This window comes from Tiliqua scincoides, chromosome 2 (genome assembly GCF_035046505.1).
Source record: "Tiliqua scincoides isolate rTilSci1 chromosome 2, rTilSci1.hap2, whole genome shotgun sequence".
In the NCBI taxonomy this organism is placed as follows: Eukaryota; Metazoa; Chordata; class Lepidosauria; order Squamata; family Scincidae; genus Tiliqua; species Tiliqua scincoides.
In genome coordinates, this window is record NC_089822.1 from 13,590,278 (window position 1) to 13,609,154 (window position 18,877).

Consider the following 18,877-nt stretch of genomic DNA (forward strand, 5'->3'; position numbering starts at 1 on the left):
CTAGGGATTCCAGCATGTTCCAGGACTGTGTTGTTGGCTGTGTTAGCTCTTGTCTCCTCAGAAATCTTATTGCAGGAATTCTGACCCAGGAGGACTCCACACACAAACACCCAACTGGAGCCTCTACCTCACCACCCCAACAGGGGAAGCAAGCACAATGCACCCCACACAGGTAAGCAAGGGGGGGAATTCCATGCTGCAATGTATTAATGCTGCATCTCTGCTACAAGTCTCAAACCCCCCCCCCCCAAGCTTCTGATCCTTTAGCATAGCAATCTGCAACCTTTTCATCTCATAACACGATGACAAGGCACTAAAATTGTCAAGGCACACCATCAGTTTTTGGACAATTGACAAAGCACCCATGTTGCCAGCAGGGGGGGGAGTCACATCCCCCAGCAGCCTTACTAATATATGATGCTCCCCCAAACTCCGATGGCACACCCGCAGATCATTCAAAGCACATCAGTGTGCCACAGCACAGTGACTGAAAAATCACTGCTTTAGCATTATCACATATGCTTTGCTATCAACTATGTTGATTCTGTCCTACCAACTTGGTTGAAACTTCTTTCAGCTGCTACCAAACTTACTGACAGTGCACAAAAATGCAGGACTAGGCGCACTTCACTGAAAATTGATAGCATTGTTTTGCTGCCCTTTAACTTCTTTTAGTTCCCTTTGTTTAATCTCCTTTCAACATGTACTTTGATATCTACTTTTGCTAGTTGGTCAGCAATGAAGCGCTGCAGTTCCAGGACGTGTCCCATCAACATATCCAGAATTCTGGGAAAGAGGCCAATATGCCAGCATGTGCACGTATACAACATCTTGCACACACCATTATAGGAACAGAATGCATGGAAAATTGGTGGTTCTTGCACTTTTGCACTGCAGTAGACTTTTAAATACCAGTGACATGGAGCTCTTTCTACTGGAAGTCAGGACTATAACTTTTGATAAATGGTGCTACAGCATTCCTTGCTGTTGAATGAATATGTACAAATTTGCAAGGAAAAAACAGAGTTATGCACTAAAATTAATATCTTAACAAATAAAAACTTGGAACTATATAAATTCAGTGCTCAGAAAGAGCTAATGCTCTGTAGATATATATCATTCCTGTAGAAACACACTCCTCCTGTTAAAGAACAGCAGCAGGAAGGACCTGCTGTTGTATTTGGGCACATAACAAGATTATATCATATCTCATTTTTGCTGTTGCTTTTGGAAAACAATAAAGATCTTTTATTTTCACATTAGATGCCAAATGCATTACTTCAAAAAGATTTGTCTGTTATTCCTATATTGCATTTCAGCACAGAACCATAGGACTTGGCAAGTACTTTCTTTTTGAAGATAAAGTCTCCAGTATGGAATTTTAATAAATTACTACAGTGAAGTATTCTATTGTTATTCTCCATCTCCACTGCATTGTATTGCTCCAGCTTAGTGCAATATTTTCCTGGAAACATGAAGAACAGCACACACAATGCATAACAACTAAGTGCAAGGTCAGGTTCTGCTTGTTTTCTTATATATATATATATATATATATATATTTAAATGAGTGTTAGCAACTCCTCCTATGTATTATGACATCTTCATTCTGAAAATACAGCTCAATAAAATTGCAGGTTCAAGTGCCTTGACTTCAAAATAACCTATTTACAGAAGCAAAAACATTCTCATGGGAACATGGGAGTTATTTTATGACAATATGGGGCCTCTCCATTTCATATGTCATTTCCCCCCCCCCCATGGAAACAAACAGCAGGTCACCAGAAGCCAAAGTAATATCTCCCACATCTCTTCCCTAAAAAAGAAAGAAATCACTGCAAAGAAACACTACATCGAAGATAAAGGAACAGCGAATTATCAACCAAAGGTTAACTAAATTGAACTATGTGCATTTGCAATGAATGAGTTCGCCTACCATTCAAACACTAAGTTCTGAACTGTGGAGATGAAAGAAGTCTCCAGCAATATATTATCTGCAAACAAGAATGGTTCCATAAGCAAAAATATCCCAATAAGTTCAGCCTTTCAAAAAATCAGAGCCTAGATTCAGACAGTGTGACCCAAACTTCTCTTCTGACATTTCAGTATCTGGTACAGAAGGTTTCAAGCCTCTTCCTAGCCTACTGTTAAAACCTTTGATATACACGACACAGCATAAGGAGATAAACCAAGGTGGTAGGAACCCCAGTGCCAGGTTGCTGCAGGCACTGGGCAAGCAAAGCCCCTATGGTACCCCCTGTCCATTCCCTGATGGCCCATTTGGTACTTCTACAGCCACTGAAAGTTCAGGGGTGGTGCAATCAGGTGGGCCCTCTGATGGACATGGGTTCTTGGCCAGTACCTGACCTTGCCAAGCCCAAAACCACTACTGGATGGTGGAATTCTGGACAATCCCACTTCAGACTGCAGAGGTGAGGGAGTCATATTTCTGAACCCTCCTAGAGTAGCAACAGAGCCCAGTCAGGTGCAGCAACCTGGCCAAGGGTCCAGTGCCCATAAGAGAGCCCAACTGGTCAGGCTGACTCACAAATGAATGACCCATGAATCCTCAAGACTAGTGACAGCACCCAATATGCCATCAGGAAGCAGGTTTTCCATTTTGCCCCAGGACTCCCAGCAAAGTTTGCAAAGTTTTTCCATAGGACACCCAGCAACCCAGCACTGGCATTAATCCCCCTCTATTGAAAAAATGACTTACATGATATAATAAACCAGAAAATCAGAGATAGGTTTGTGTGTGTTCACCCTTTCCCCCCAATGTTCTCATTTACTACAAAAAAGTACTGAGGTTTGGGCACAGGGAAACATTCAGAAATATTACCCTAAACCGGCAGTCTAAAGCAGGGGTCTCCAAACCCTGGCCCAGGGGCCAGATGCGGCCCACGACAAGCCTCTATCTGGCCCGCAGTCAGCCTCTTGTCCCCTGAAAGCCTCTGGCCCATTCAACTGCACATGACCAGAGCTGTGCTCTGGTTGTGTCTGGAGAGTGTTCTGAGGGGTAGAGAGGTTGAATGAATGAGCCCATTCATTCATTTACTCACTCATCTAAGTTTCATCTCTAATTTATTTATTTAAATTTAATATTTAAATTTTTTTTCCAGCCCTAAACACCATGCCAGATATTTGATGTGGCCCTCTGGCCAAAAAGTTTGGAGACCTCTGGTCTAAAGTTAAGCAGTCCAGAATCCTATCACTCACTCTGTGTACAGACTGGCAGCCCAATCCTATCCAACTTTCCAGCATCGATGCAGCTCTAAAGCTCTTGAGGAGATTTCCATGACTGCCTTCCCCCACCACAAGATGCAGCTCGCACCCCACTAGCATGGTTGAATCAGTGCTGGAACAGGATTGCGTTTCCTACCACAACTGTTGTTTATTTATCAGGGACAGTCCCTATTTCCTAGTCCCCATTTGAGATTGATCATTGCCTGTTTTTGTTCCTATTTTCGCTTTTGAGAGATTCCTTGTTAACATTTCATTAGTGGGTGTTGCCACAGAATTGAGCCCTTTTTCCTAGTCTCTCAGGTCTCTCATGGGGTGAAGGGTATGCAACTTGTCTTTTATGCATACGCAAGTAAACACGTGTGTTAACATTATGGCACCAGGTAGTGCACATTCTCTCCTTTTGCACACTGCAGCTGCTGAGATATATTTTGAACTTTTGATAATTGTTCCACAACATGAGACTTTATTTCCATAAGTGTTCATTAGGTTACAATGCTTTTACATCATGGGTTCAAATCTTTCCTTGGGCACAAAAATATTTAGGGGAGCCTCTTAGTCTTATTTTCTTACCTATGAATAGGGATGTTCATAACAGATCCTGCAAGGAATGTGGATTATATACAAAAATCTCAAAAGAAACACTAATAATAAAGATACCTTATGCATTTGAAATGAAATACACAAAACAATACAAATTTGGCATACCATCCAACTTTTCATAAATAAAATGCATTTTGAAAGAATTCATAAATAAAATGAAATTTACATATTGCAAAAGCTCATGTTGTATATTGATGTGTGGCTAAAATTCTTAACATTTACATGCTACTTTATTTACAAAAGAACAGCTTAAATATGCACATTTATGGATATTTATTTCATAAAAAGACACTGCCCTAGACCTCATTTAACATCAGCATATGTGCTTCAGAATTCTTATGAAAATAAAGGCAACTAAAACAAAATACAAACTAAATCAAACCAGACTGTACTCCAAGAAAGATACATCTGATAGGGAATTATAAGCCCAAGTTAACACAAATCAAGGATACTCTCAATGGCTTAGATTTTGCTCATTTTTATTCAAGTGCTTGAATAGATTCAGGCATAAATAATTTCAGGCCAGTTCAAAGTGATGGAACCCATGGAATACCAGAGCAAGCTTTAAGGAAAGTCTTGAGCCTTCTACCTCAAAAAGCAACTGCAGGGAAATGAAATTTGGATCAGGGCCACAGCACAGTTTAACCCTTTCTCCAATACCAATTCCGCAACTTAAATTGCCGGTTATCTCCAAACTGCTATTAACTGTGAAGGAGGAAACTTATAGATACAAATACAGGTGGAGCCTATTTATTCGTGTTAGTTCCATTCCGTTAGACTTGGCGCGACTAACAAAAAACGCGTTGTGCTAAATTCCATAGAGTTACGCAAATACACTGCAGCCTGACACTTCCGGATGGAAGGAAACTAAGGCAGCTGTTATCAATCCCCTCCCCTCTCCGTTACCAGCTGCCCAGCTTCTTTCACAGTTGGGATGCTGATCTTTTAAGAGTCCAGCCCTATGTGTTTCTACTCAGAAGTAAGCCCCATTGTAGTTAATGGGGCTTGCTCCCAGGAAAGTGTGGAGAGGATTGTAGGCTAAATCTCATGCTTTGCTTGGTGGGAAGACTTGCTTGTGTCCGTGATAGCCTGCACCATGGGGAGGGGGGTTTGCTTGTGTTGGTAATTGCCTGCACCATCTCAATGGGGTGGGGGGATTTGGCAAACACTCCCTGGGTTTTTTAAAGCAATCCGCTCTGTTGCTACCACACCTGCCCCTGTGTGAGTGAGTGAGAGACAGCTCCACCTTGCTGCATGTGTTCTGGTTACACAGGCTTTTCCGCCCCCCTCTTCAGCCTCTTTGCTGGTTCAGGGGCTCTAGGAATATTACTATTCCTTTTACCTCTTCCAGGGCTCCAGGGCTATTTCTCTGCCTGGTCGAGGCAGAGTCTTTTTGTAGAGTTTTGGAAATGGACTGAGAGGCCAGCGCAGGGCAAAGGAGGCAAAGGTGTGTGTGACTTTCGGTTCCCCCATTCACACTGAGACAAATCTGCAGATAAAAAAATCTGGGTGGATAAACAGGCTGCACCTGTACTATTATTATATAGCTTTATAGTACAGGTGCAGCCTGTTTATCCACCCAGATTTTTTTATCTGCAGATTTTATCTGCAGAAGGGGAACCTCTTCCAGGGTTCCAGTGGATTTTTCTCAAATCAACAAAAAGGGAGAAACATTTTGCAGGGAAAGGAAAATCTTGTGCTTCCCCAGCCCCTCTTCAGCCTTAAAACTAAACTGTTCCACAATAACTACCCATCCTATCCACAATTTAATGGGACTATCCACAATTTAAAGGATTGCAGCCTTACTCTCCACTCTAGCAGATATGAATATATGAAATTAACCCATATTGTGCTGCTGTTCTGACGATGAAATCAGGGCAGGAATGTGAATGAGAGTACACTCCAGGGGTGATTCGGTGGAAGCACAGTGGCCCACAGTAAGGCTCACAACCCATGTACCTGACCTTTCCCCATGCACCTCACAGAGTACATGAATGCATGTCTGCCATAGCCCCTTGGCACAGAACAAGGGGTATGTTGCTGCCACCAGGAAGTAAAAGCCCAAAAAAGAGAGACACCCTCCCATGTCCTTCCTTCCACCTGGAGCGAGAGCAATTACCAGGGTTCTCTCAGCATGTAAACTGGTTGCTAATTGAATATTCAGGGAGCCAATTGTCTTGGGTAACCCCCAACTCCTTTGCATCTATACACAGCCAGGCTGCACAACTGGCCTATAGCCATTCAAAGAGTTCATGACAGATCATTGATTCCCCACCCACTCACCCCACCAAGAGTTCCCTCGGCATTTTACCCACAAAATCAGTATTCTCTCCTCACCACTGTCACCACTGACTTGGCAGCATCTAAACAATTTCAAAATAATTGCATAAATAACTAAATAGCTTGCACTGGCTCGACTCAAGTTCATGTCACAGCACAGCCAAGGATTCTGCTGGGTGGCCTTGGAAAAGTCACACTGTATCATCCTCAGCTCTTCGTTTATACAAGATTGAACCATAATGGATTACAGCAAAGTATGATAAATAGGAAGTGCCAATAGTACCACCCTCTTTAAACTTTATGGAAAGGGATTAGGAGTTGTTCACATTTTAAAGATGCAGAAAAACTCAATATTATACAAGAGAACAAAACAGAAGAACAATGTACATTACAGACAGATGCAATTACCTAGTCACTTCTGTGCACCAGGATATTTTGAGCTACTACCCATAGATCACTTTAGGGTGCAATCCTAACCCCTGACATAAGGGCAATGCTCCAAGCTCCAAGGTAAGGGAACAAACATTCCCTTACTTTGAGGAGGAATCTGGGAGTGACACCCAACTGCAGGATGCAGTACATGTCCCATTGGTACCGCTATGCCAGTGCTGGAAAGTACCGCTATGCCAGTGCTGGATTGCACCCTTAGTCAACTGCCAGGCTCAGCCCCAATGAGAGGATGACAACTTAAGCCATTTCTGCCCAATGCTGCATAAACGCAACAGGGACCAAATATGTACATCTTTGGGCTGGGCAAAAATGGGTTAAGCACAAGTATATAAGATCAAAACAGTCTTTAAATTGCACATCAGTAAACACCATTTGGCAAACGGGAAGGGCTCTGGCTCAGTAGTAGAGCACATGCATTACATACAGAAGATCCCAGGTTAGGGCAGAATAAAAATTTCTAAATGAAACATGAATTGGGTGCTACTAGCCTGTGTTGACAACATTGACCTGGATGGTCCGATTCCGTATAAGACAGTTCCCTAAATTCCTAAATCTTCTTTCAAGCAGAGCTGGATAATCAAGTACAGTGCTACATCTGTCTTAATTAAGCCTTTCTTCTCTAGAGTGAAAATTGGTGGTAAGTATAGGGGGAAGATTCAGCTGAAGATCACTGGTGTAGAAAACTACAGGTGCAACCTTGGTAACCACTGAGGTTTGGTTCTGGGGCTCCCCACAGATACCAAAAACTGTGTTAAATAAAAGTAGTTAAAACAAAACACAAGTCAGTCAAGCAGACAATTAAAACTGCTATTGTGCAGTGAGAAAAGCGACCCCCTCCCTTTTGCCCTGGCTCATGGCTGGTGCTTAATCAATTTCACACCCCACTGTTCAGTGACCAAAGTGAGGAGGGGATCACTTTTCTCAGAGTGAGCCACAAAATAGTAGTCCCAATAGTCTAACTCTCCAGAAAAGTGGTTTTTAGAACAGGGATTGTATAGGGATTTTTTTCCCTCTTCTCCAAGGATCACCAGTGCCCATTGGTGTTGAGTCTAATCTATGGATAAAAAAAATCAGTGTATAAAAAGGCTGGATGCGTACAACAAACTTCAGAGACTAACAGGACAATCCTATGCATGTCTACACAGAAGTAAATCTCACTGTGTTCAATCAGACTTGCTCTCAGAAACACTTTCTGAGTAAACACAGAGGCAGTGTAGAGCTACCATCTCCCCTAAACATGAGGTAACAGATGTAATTGCATGTTCAGCTAAAAAAAAAATCACTTTTCATTGCAGTACACGAACTTTGTCAAGTATGATTCTCAATTATTTATGTCTACAGTATCCTTTACTAGCCCAAACCAAGAAGGTTCAGCAGTAATATTTAAGTCCAAAATTTCATTTCAGCAGCATGTCAGGTGCACCCAAAAGGTGTGAGATGTGTGCCAATCTCCCATTTGAAGAAACCCTCACTGCAACTATGGAGTGAATTACTACAGCTGTAGACAGCTGTAGAAACTCTCTTTCCACGAATAGCCTTTCGGATTTGAAGAATAGACTGAAGGAGAGACACATGAGTAAATGATCCTGAGAAACAATTTTGTAATTTAAATATTGAAGGGAGGAGTGTTGTGCAACACTAGTGTAATGGTCCCTGCTGTCCACCATTGCTAACTGAAGCACCTTGCACCAATAAGGCCATTTTTGTAAAAGGGGCTTAAAACAGTTACAGCACAATCCTAACTAGATCTACTCAGAAGTAAGTTCTATTTTGTTCAGTGAGTCTTACTCTCAGGAAAGTGTGATTAGGATTGCAGCCTTAGTGCTGGGCAGCCCCAATCCTGAGCTGTCTGGGATGCCCAGGCTCAGTGGCACCAAGAAGGGCTGCCGTGGATCCTGCACCTCCTGGGCTACCGTGGGAGGCACTTTCATCCCCTTCTCCCAGGCAAGGGAAGCAGTCCCACAATGGGGCTACTCGCTTTACCACTGACCAAAAGGTCGGCGGTAAGGTAAAGGCACTAGTGTAGGGCGCGGAGCCCTACATGAGCGCCTTGGATCCTGCGGAGTGGAGCTCTGCAGACCCGCCTCCCTCCCTCTGCCCCCCTCTGCCCTCCACCAGCCTCCCCGCTCCCCAGAACACCCACTCCCTGCCCCCGTCCCCGCCCCCGTCTACCGTGCTGTGGCTCGGCGGTCCAGGAGACCACCGAGCCACGGAAGCTGAGCGACCACCCCACGCTAGCCCAGCACCGGCTGGCATTTTGCTAGCACAGGTGGGAGTCCGGCGGTGAGGCTCGCAAACATGCCTCACGGCACATTTGCGACAGTGCTCGGCAGCACAGAGCTGTGCCACCGAGCACAGGATTGGGCTCCGAGTCATCTACAGTGCAAATGTGGCACATTTGTTGCTGATTTTTCTTCCACGTTAACATTCATATATGGCATTTAAGTATTGCAAGAGAGATTTAAATATGCTTTTTTGGTGTGTGCTTTTGCCCCACTGTTAATCTCACTGAAGCAACTGATACATGTGTTAGATGTTCTATGTTCAGGGAAACCAGATCAAGTTACTCAGTGGAAACTAGTAATCAGAGACTTGTTTACAGTATACAAAAAAAGGGTGTTCATCACCTGAACTTTTGCATTCATCTTTAGTACTTAAAAATCTAGTTGATTATTTTTGCAAAACTGGCTGCAAAAAAGCTCTCCTCCAGTTTCCCTCATCAACCTCAAGTTTAAACATAAGTTTCCCAAATCTACAGAAAAGAAACCAGAAACACATTTATGCATAATCCATTTGCCAGGAGTAACTATGGATTGGCAAAAATTGCAAATTACATAGTAAATACTTCGTTATAATGTCCACAAAGAATGAGTGTTTTGCTGTCAAATACTTCTAAAAAGAGCATAGATCTCTTCCACACTAAGGTCTTTTATTCATACTGAAGCAGAATTAAACACATCAAACTCACTGTAGCATCCTATTATACAATACCTTTTTCCATGGCCAAAATACTTCCAAAATGCTTGCTCACGAGTTCTATCCAGTACTAGTAACCTGTTTTAATTAGAAGCTGCTTCTTTGTACGTAGTTTTTGCTTTTTATTGTTTTCTGTTCAGTAAGGATGTGGGCCCTTGAACTAGTCAGCTTCTGTTTACCATGATGGGGTGCTTTACTTATCAGTTTCTTTGCATTTTTTTTAAATTTCCTTTATCATAAAGTAGCACTGTTTCAATATACAAGAAAAAAGAATGAAAGAAAACTACTTACAAATTGCCACCACCATTGGAAACTGGATGCTAACTAACTGAGGAGTAATTCTCCAGCTACACTGAACAAGAATCAATAAACAGACAAACCTTGCAAGAAGGAAGTTTTTAGTTCAAGGCGCAAAAAGCTCTTACTAGCCTCAGCAGTGCTTTGCCTATCCATGATGGACAGGCTGCATTTTATTGTTTTAAAAAAAATCAGAAGTCAGATCTAAAAAGAATATGGGATGACAACATAGAAAATACTGAAATACCCTGTTAAATGATTTAACAATGATGCCCATAAAAAGTGAGCAAAAGGTGACAGTTCAAGAGAAAATGGTTAGTAGAAAGCAGCAGGGATGTGCCAGAGTCAAAGTGCCAAGTTGCAAATCTCCACCCCCTTGACTTGACTTGCTCGCAAGTCATAAGAGGTAGGTGTTGTGACTTATCCTGAGCTTTTTTAAGAGTCATTTTGACTCAAGCCTGAGTCTCTTCTAAAAGTGAGTCAAGCCACAAGTCAGGCATGGCTCCACAGAAAAAACAGAGATGCAGTTGGAGGTGGGGTGTGTTGGAATTCTCATTTAACACTGCCCCGATGTTCCCATTCCATCTGCCTTCAGCAATGTATTGAAGTCCTTCACTTCAAATGAGCCGTGAGTTTGAAAGGCATTCCTCTTTTATTGCAAGGAAGCACCTCCTGCCCCACGGTTTGCCCACCTCATTAGCCCCCTCTCTGGGCTATCCAGGCATTTTCCTATTGCAGGAACCCCTCCCCTGTCCATTGGGCTCTACCTTCTCCCCTCCCTCATCCAAAGGGAAAAAAAAAATCACCCACAAGGTCTTTCGGGGTGATGCAGCGGTGAAAAAAATAGTAAAGCATGCCTGCACGTGAAGCTGAGCCACTGAGTCATGGGCCCAAAATGACAAGTCTTCATGACCCATGTTTTTAAAAGTCATGATTTCCAGCCAGAGCCCTGAGTCAGTGCCCAAGTCAGTGACACAAGTGACTAGAACTCCAACAAATCTCGGAAAATACATGTTTTTACAACTCAAGTTGAGTCTGCGAGTCACAAGTGCCCATTCCTGGAAAGCAGCAATAAAGTCATTAAATATTTCACAATAAAACAATTTTCCTCTTCTTTCTTGCCCCTTTTGCCTGGAGCCCTGACATAGAAAACCTATGCAGTGTCACCTCTCTTTCATCCTAACTCCAGCTGAAATCCTAACTTAACCTCTAGGAAAACTTGATTTAAACCTTTAGATCAGCGTTTTTCAACCAGTGGTACTTGAGGCGGTGTCCGGTGATACGTGCAGGACCCCCAGACTCTTGCCACCTAGCAGCGAAACAAATAATGCAACTTGACAAGCAGCAGTAGGAGGCTCAGCTCTGTGGGCAGAGCTCCAGTTTGTGTTTTTCGCATGCTCATTAAAGCCCTCTTGTCACCCTGAGCCTCATACTGGCATTGCATCTAGCCTCCCAATCTGGAAGAAACTGGTGATGACATCATTGCCAGTTACTTCCAGTGGTACTTCCAATAGGTGGGGACCATGGAAAGTGATACAGTGGGGGACAAACATTGGGAACAAAGCTCTAAGGCAGTGTTCCTCAATTGAAATGCAATCTATATGTAGGTGCGTTTGATCATAACCATCCCAATACCCTTATCTCTCCCAGTGGCTGTTAAACTATATTTCAAGGACCACCAAGGTTCCCAAAGAGCATATACTGTGGAGTTCTAATTTCATTTTAATGCATAAATCCTTCTTTCTCTAAACATCAAATACCAAGGGAAGTCAAAAGACTTAACAGGGAAAACGACAGACCATTTTTCAATATTAATCACTGCTGTCTGCCTGGATTTAGTTAACAATTTTTATAAACAGCATGCAACCCCGTCATACATCTTCTCAATTGGCCCGTAGCAAATGTTTACATGTGTAGTGCAATCGGCTGCTCTTAGACACAAGCTGTGTACCAAAGAAACACATTATCCTCGAACGTTTGCTCCAAGAGTACACAGTTCCTGACAACCACGTAACACATCACAACCATGAAATGTTTCACAAGCTTTCTATTGTCGTCACTGCATAATAAACACCACCCCAAAAGCAAGGCACTGTTGACAATATGACCACAGTGCAGCACCACGGCTACAAACGTTTTCTGACATTTTTACACTATCTTATTAACATGCGCTTTATATTTTGCAGGTTGAGTGTACAAGTGTACAAGGAAATGGAACATAGGTTCTATGCAGCACTTATTCTTCATATAAAGGTACTAGACAACAGTATTTTATTATTTATTTGTTCAAAATATACACCTGTACACAATAACCAAATCTCAAAAACCAAAAGGCTATACTACCAGCAACACTGTTTATAGTGTGCGAACATTCAGGACGCATACACCTTTTCAAATAGCATGAATGCATTTCTACATTAACTTCAATAATGAACTACTTTACTTCAAAAACATTTGTCTATGTATCATCATGAGGATTAAACAATGACTGTTTCTCTTTTATTTGCTTCAGTGCTAAGAGGAAAAGCAGTGGCCAACCCATACCCTCTTGCACTGAGTGAGCAATGAAAAGGGTGCTCTTCCAAATTATTTCTGTCCAAGAGGGTTGACCGACTTCCTCTATTCCAAATTATCCACAGTTTCTTGTAAGAATTATATGGGGAAACAGCAGTAAATTGACTGCTTCCAGATCTTTTAAGAGATGTAATTCAACATCTAACTACTGCAGGTCATGAGTAAACTATAAACTCTATAACCCGCATTATGAGCACAGTCTAAAGCTGCGGTTATAAGCACATTTAAAGCCATCTTTAACACATTACACAGCCAGATTTGTAAACCCATAGGCAAATACTCAGTTACGGCACAATTAACATCTTTAGGCATATGCACAGGATTATGATGCATGAAGAGCCCTTAATCAGAAGTATGTTAAACTGAAATCATTGTGACTTGCAGTCAGTTCCTACCCATATTTACCCAGAATTTGTACATTGATTTCAGTGGAACTTGCTTCTTTGTGAATACATTTACTGAAGAATTGCACTCTTCTTTCCAAGCACATGTGTTTAAAGTTCATGGCACAAGTCATGGCTACTTCTCAGAGATACTACAGGACTCTTATATGGTGCTAGGGTTGTGTAAACATTCAGGGCAAATTCCTCTGAGTTTTTACCATCAGAGGACCATTTCCCTGCTCCACTGACTTTGCAGATGATGAATACACGTGCTACATTTTTATTTTTGAGTTCTATTTGATTTCAAAATTGTTTTTAATAGATTTTTTTCTTGTTATAATGTATGTAAGCAGCCTTGAGTTACCACAAGGGCTGGAAAGATAGGATATAAATATTTTAACAATAATTGATAATAATAGGAATTTTCAGTAGTGAGGCTAGCAAGACTCAATAGTGCCCCAAAGTCTGTGATGTGCATCCAAGATTAAACTGCAAAAACTAACGTATTTTAAAAGCAATTGTTGTAGTTTTTTAAAATACCAGCAATATCAGTATAGGACAAAAAACCATCCCCCCCTTTTTGGAGCAAATAAATTTCTACTCTTAGCACATATATTCACTTCATCATAAGCCCTTTTCACTATACAACTCATAGGTTGCAATCCTATAAACACTTACCTAGAAGTAGGTCCCATTGAACTCAATGGGACTTACTTGTGAGGAAACATAGGATTGGGCTGACAGTGAGGTACAACTGGTTTTACCAGAGATGTGGGTGTACCTTGAAAGTAATAATAATAAAAAATAATGCATAATGTGGTTTGAAACCCAGAAGAGAGAAGGGGGAGACTGCCTCACTGACCTCCCTCAAGACCAGCCCTTCAGAAGCTGTTCCCCACCACCTGTATATCATAGCAATTTCATGTATTGTTGTGACTTGGAATGCACAAATCCTTATTGCAGGATGTTATCAACATGCCACTCAAAATCCATCTCACCAAACACATATTGTGCATGCAGACTTACTTGCATAACATACCCTCACTTGAAGAGTGAAAAAGCTTGGCCACAGCATGGTAAACATATAGAATCTAACTATATTCAGCTTTATTCAGTTTTATTCAGCTAAGAATAAAACCCTTTTCATTTGTAGCGTGTATGATTAGTAGCGGTTTTTATGCTTACTCAAATGGTTAATTTCTAAGAAAAGTGGTCCTGGACATACAGTGGTGTATGAAACCATAAATACAGTCCTTTAAAGCAGTATTTCTCAAAGTTTGCTGCTTCAGCGCACCATAAGTGGCTACCATCTGTTCAAAGGTGTGCCATTGTGTATGTGACATCATTCTGGGGCTCCCCAAGACTCTGTTTAGGAGTGTAAAGGGCTCCAACAAATGTTACTATAAAGCAGGGGTCTCCAAACTTTTTGACCAGAGGGCCGCATCAAATGTCTGACACGGTTTTGAGGGCCGAAAAGAATTTAAATATAAAATTTATATAAATAAATTAGAGATGGAACTTAGATGTGTGAATAAATGAATGAATGGGCTCATTCATTCAACCTCTCTGGCCCTTAGAACACCCTCCAGATGCAATCAGAGCATAGTTCTAGTCATGTTTGGCAAAGTGGGCCAGGGGCTTTCAGGGGACAAGAGGATGGCCGAAGGCCGGATAGCGGCTTGCCGCGGGCCGCATCTGGCCCCCCAGGCCGGGGTTTGGAGACCCCTGCTATAAAGCATTAAGTGGATTTAACTGTACAATAGGCACATGCCAGGAAACCATGGATAATCAGAATTCCTTGGGACTTATCCACCATATGTCCACATGTGGTCACAAACACAGTTTTTATAGTAGGATCAGCAATAGAAATCCTAGGGTCAAATCAGACACCCTGAGATGTACCAGCTGGTGCACACAGGTAAGATGGTGTGTGGCGGCAGCAGAATTTGCTGGCAGTCCATTTGCATGATGGGGTGTCTGCGGCCCACAACCCTTGCACCTCTTAGTGTTCTGTGGGCAAATACTGGTGCATATGCAGCAAGCATAAAACATTAGGAAACAGCATTCTATACGTGCCCAGAGGTGTGCATTTAAAAAGTGATATATCACGCATGGTTTACCCCCTCCATTTCTTCCACATCCAAATACCTAATTTTTGATTGCATTTGACCGGGCCCTTATAAAACTTGGATGCATGATCTGCATGTCTGATAAATCCGTGGACATGCAACATGATAAAGATGCACGCATAGATTAATATACCTGAATTTATCTATGCTAATAAAATGTACAAGCAGGAGGGGCAGTGGTGTAGCTGGAGGGGAAAGTGCGAAGTTTTGCAGGCACCCAAATGCACCGTGCAAGCGGCCCCCTCCCCCTTGGAGTCATTCTGGACAGGGGGAGCAAAACAGCGGCATTCAAAAGGGAGGGGTGGGGCTGCTGGGGTGGGGCTGCTTGCATGAGGCGTTCAGGAGACTGCAAAACTCAGTGCTTTGGACCCCCTCTAGCTATGGCACTGCAGTTACTTTTGGCTCAGTAAAGGAAGCAGTACTCACTGACATACAACACAATCTTGTGCACATTCCTGTTGCGTCTCATGAAGTTCAATGCAGTTCACTTCCAGGTAAGTATACACAGGATACACAGCATACCCAGCTCTTTGCCTCAGTTTTGCACCCACTTCCCAGAATGGCTCCAAAGGGAAGGGGCTGCTTGCACACCACGGTGGGGCTCCCTGAAAAACGTTGCACTTTGCCCCCCCATGTCTACGCCACCAGAGAGAACCAAACTCATCACCTCTAGTTTCACAAACACATTTGGCTTGTTGATTGGTTTTCAAGAGTCGAGGAAAGAGCCAGAGAGCCCCCACCCCACATCCAAACCTGCTCCTCAAGGGTTTGACCTGAGACTGAGGGCACGATCCTCACCAACTTTCCAGAACTGACATGGCTGTGCCATTGGGGCATGTGCTGCATCCTGCAGGTGGGGGGGGGGGGGTAGCCAAGAAGGCCTCTTCAAGGCAAGGCAATGTTTGTTCCCTTACCTCGGAGTTGCATTGCCCTTACCTCAGTGCTGGAAAGTTGGGGGCCTGATCCTGAGGGCCCAATCCTGACCAACTTACCAGCACCGGTGCAGCCCTGAGGTAAGGGAATAAATGTTTCCATAGCTTGAGGAGGCCTCTGTGCTGCCCCAACACCAGATGTAGCGCATGCCCCACTGGCACCAGCACTGGCAAATGGGATGGGACAGGGCCCTGAGCGTGCAGCGGCTCAACGATTGACCTGAGTGAAGGGGGCGCCCCGCCTTCTCCGCCCGCCCCCCGGAGGCACGGGTTGCCCCGTGCGCATGCCACTGACTGACCTGAAGCAGGTGGCGAGCTCCCCGCTGGGCTTCAGGCAGGGGTACCTGGTGGTGGCGACTTTGCTGTCGGAGCAGACCTCCCTGCGGGCAGAAGAGCGCCAGAGTCAGAGCTGCGCGCGCTGCGCTCTCACCTGGAGAGGGTGCCCGGGGCGCGCGCCGCTCCTCCCTGCGCCGCCCGCCCAGCCACCCACCTGTCGCTGTCCTCGGGCTCCTCGCGGTAGGTCCAGGCGTGCCCCAGAGCCGCCAGCGGCAGCACCAGCAGCAGCCAGAGGCGCCAGCTGCGCGAGGGCGACCACGGCGCGCGCTGCCTGGCACCTCCGCCGCCACCGCCCGGCAGCACCATCGGGCGGCCTCTGCTGCTCTGCCTGCGCTGGGCTCCGACTGCTGCAGGGGCGGGCGGGAGGGGCGGAGACCTGCCCCCCGCGGCGGGAGGGAGCCGGCGGGGCGAGGGGGAGGGAGGACAAGGGTCGCCCTGGGAGGGCAGCCGGGCGCGTGGGCCAGGCGAGGAGGGGCTGGCGGTGGGCAGCAGCCCTACTTGGACCCTGCGGGGCGGGGGAGCCAGCGAGAGGGGGCTCCCAAAGGCTCCGCCAGAGGCGGCCAGCCCTGGGGTGGAGGAGCGGGGTGGGAAGGAGAGACCTCTGGCCGGGCTGCTGGGAGCCGGAGCAGCCACAGCCTTCTGCCCCTGCCCTCCTGACATTGCCCACTTTCCGGGAACGAGGAGGTGGGGTCTGGGGGGAGGGCCAGGCGGAGCACCTGGGGGGGCAGCCAGAAGCCTCAGCAGCGCGGGAAAGTCGCCAGCTGCCCGGGAGGGGAAGGAGTTGCCAGGAGGTGGTGACTGGAGGAAGGGGGGCACCAGGGGGCAAGCTGAGAGCCCAAGCCTGTGCAGGTCTACTCAGAAGTAAGTCTCATTCTGTTCAATGGGGCTTACTCCCAGGGAAGTGTACACAGGGTGGTTCCTGAGAGAAGGAAATGAAGCAGGTTCTTCAACTGGTGTCTGCTAGGAGGCAAAATAGAGAAGGGACCAGTGGCATAGCTAGAGGGGGGCAAAGCACTAGATGTGGCAGGGCACCCACCACCCAGAATGGCTCCAAAAGGGAAGGTCTGCTTGCACGCTGCAGTGAGGCCCCCTGCAAACATAAGAAATTGAAATCTCCCAACACTAAATCTCCCAACAGGAAATCTCCCAACACTAAAATTGAGTGTTGGGAGAGTTAGAACAGACAAAAGAAAATATTTCTTTACTCAGTGTGTGGTTGGTCTGTGGAACTCATTGCCACAGGATGTGGTGACGGCGTCTATCCTGGATGCCTTTAAAAGGGGATTGGACAAGTTTCTGGAGGAAAAATCCATTACGGGGTACAAGCCATGATGTGTATGCGCAACCTCCTGATTTTAGAAATGGGTTATGTCAGAATGCCAGATGCAAGGCAGGGCACAGGATGAGGTCTCTTGTTATCTGGTGTGCTCCCTGGGGCATTTGGTGGGCCGCTGTGAGATACAGGAAGCTGGACTAGATGGGCCTATGGCCTGATCCAGTGGGGCTGTTCTTATGTTAGAACAGCCCCACTGGATCAGGCCATAGGCCCATCTAGTCCAGCTTCCTGTATCTCACATATGTTAGATATGTGATCTAGCATATGTGATTTAGATGATTTAGATATGTGATTTAGATGCTGTTCTAACATCTCTTATGTTAGAACAGCCCCACTGGATCAGGCCATAGGCCCATCTAGTCCAGCTTCCTGTATCTCACAGCGGCCCACCCAATGCCCCAGGGAGCACACCAGATAACAAGAGACCTCATCCTGGTGCCCTCCCTTGCATCTGGCATTCTGACATAGCCCATTTCTAAAATCAGGAGGTTGCGCATACACATCATGGCTTGTACCCCATAATGGATTTTTCCTCCAGAAACTTGTCCAATCCCCTTTTAAAGGCGTCCAAGGCCAGATGCCATCACCACATCCTGTGGCAAGGAGTTCCACAGACCAACCACACGCTGAGTAAAGAAATATTTTCTTTTGTCTGTTCTAACTCTCCCAACACTCAATTTTAGTGGCTGTCCCCTGATTCTGGTGTTATGTGAGAGTGTAAAGAGCATCTCCCTATGCACTCTGTCCATCCCCTGCATAATTTTGTATGTCTCAATCATGTCCCCCCTCAGGCGTCTCTTTTCTAGGCTGAAGAGGCCCAAACGCCGTAGCCTTTCCCCATGAGGAAGGTGCCCCAGTTTGCACTTTGCCCCCCTTTAGCTATGCCACAGCTTCTCTCTCTGCTTGTACATTTTATTAGCATGGGTCAGTGGTTCTCACACATTTAGCACTGGGACCCACTTTTTAGAATGAGAATCTGTCAGGACCCACCAGAAGTGATGTCATGACCAGAACTGATATCATCAAGCAGGGAAATTTTTAACAATCCTAGGCTGCAATCCTACCCACACTTGCCCAGGCGTAAGTCCCATTGGCTATCATTGTTCAAAGAATATACATAGTAAGTTGTTAAAAGTACAGATCTGTAACATTTCCCCAGACACAGTAACATACCATGGTAGCAACAAGTCTAATATATTAAAAATAAAGTATTGAAATGAATGGGGACCCACCTGAAATTGGCTTGCGACCCATCTAGTGGGTCCCGACCCACAGTTTGAGAAACACTGACATGGATAAATTCAGATTTACAGATCTGTGCCTGCATCTTTATCATGT

The 18,877-nt window shown here is 44.8% G+C and overlaps 1 protein-coding gene across 1 annotated transcript in view; it reads right to left on the bottom strand.

Annotated features, from left to right (window-relative positions):
- CCBE1 (collagen and calcium binding EGF domains 1) overlaps positions 1-16,509 on the bottom strand; it is a 148,848-nt gene extending 132,339 nt beyond the window's left edge. Inside the window, exons 1-2 of the mRNA XM_066618142.1 lie at positions 16,358-16,509; positions 16,167-16,247 (exon numbers count right to left, since the gene is read on the bottom strand). Of these exons, the coding sequence (XP_066474239.1) occupies positions 16,167-16,247; positions 16,358-16,509 (233 nt within the window). The remainder of the gene's footprint in view (positions 1-16,166; positions 16,248-16,357) is intronic.
- Positions 16,510-18,877: the final 2,368 nt, after the last annotated feature.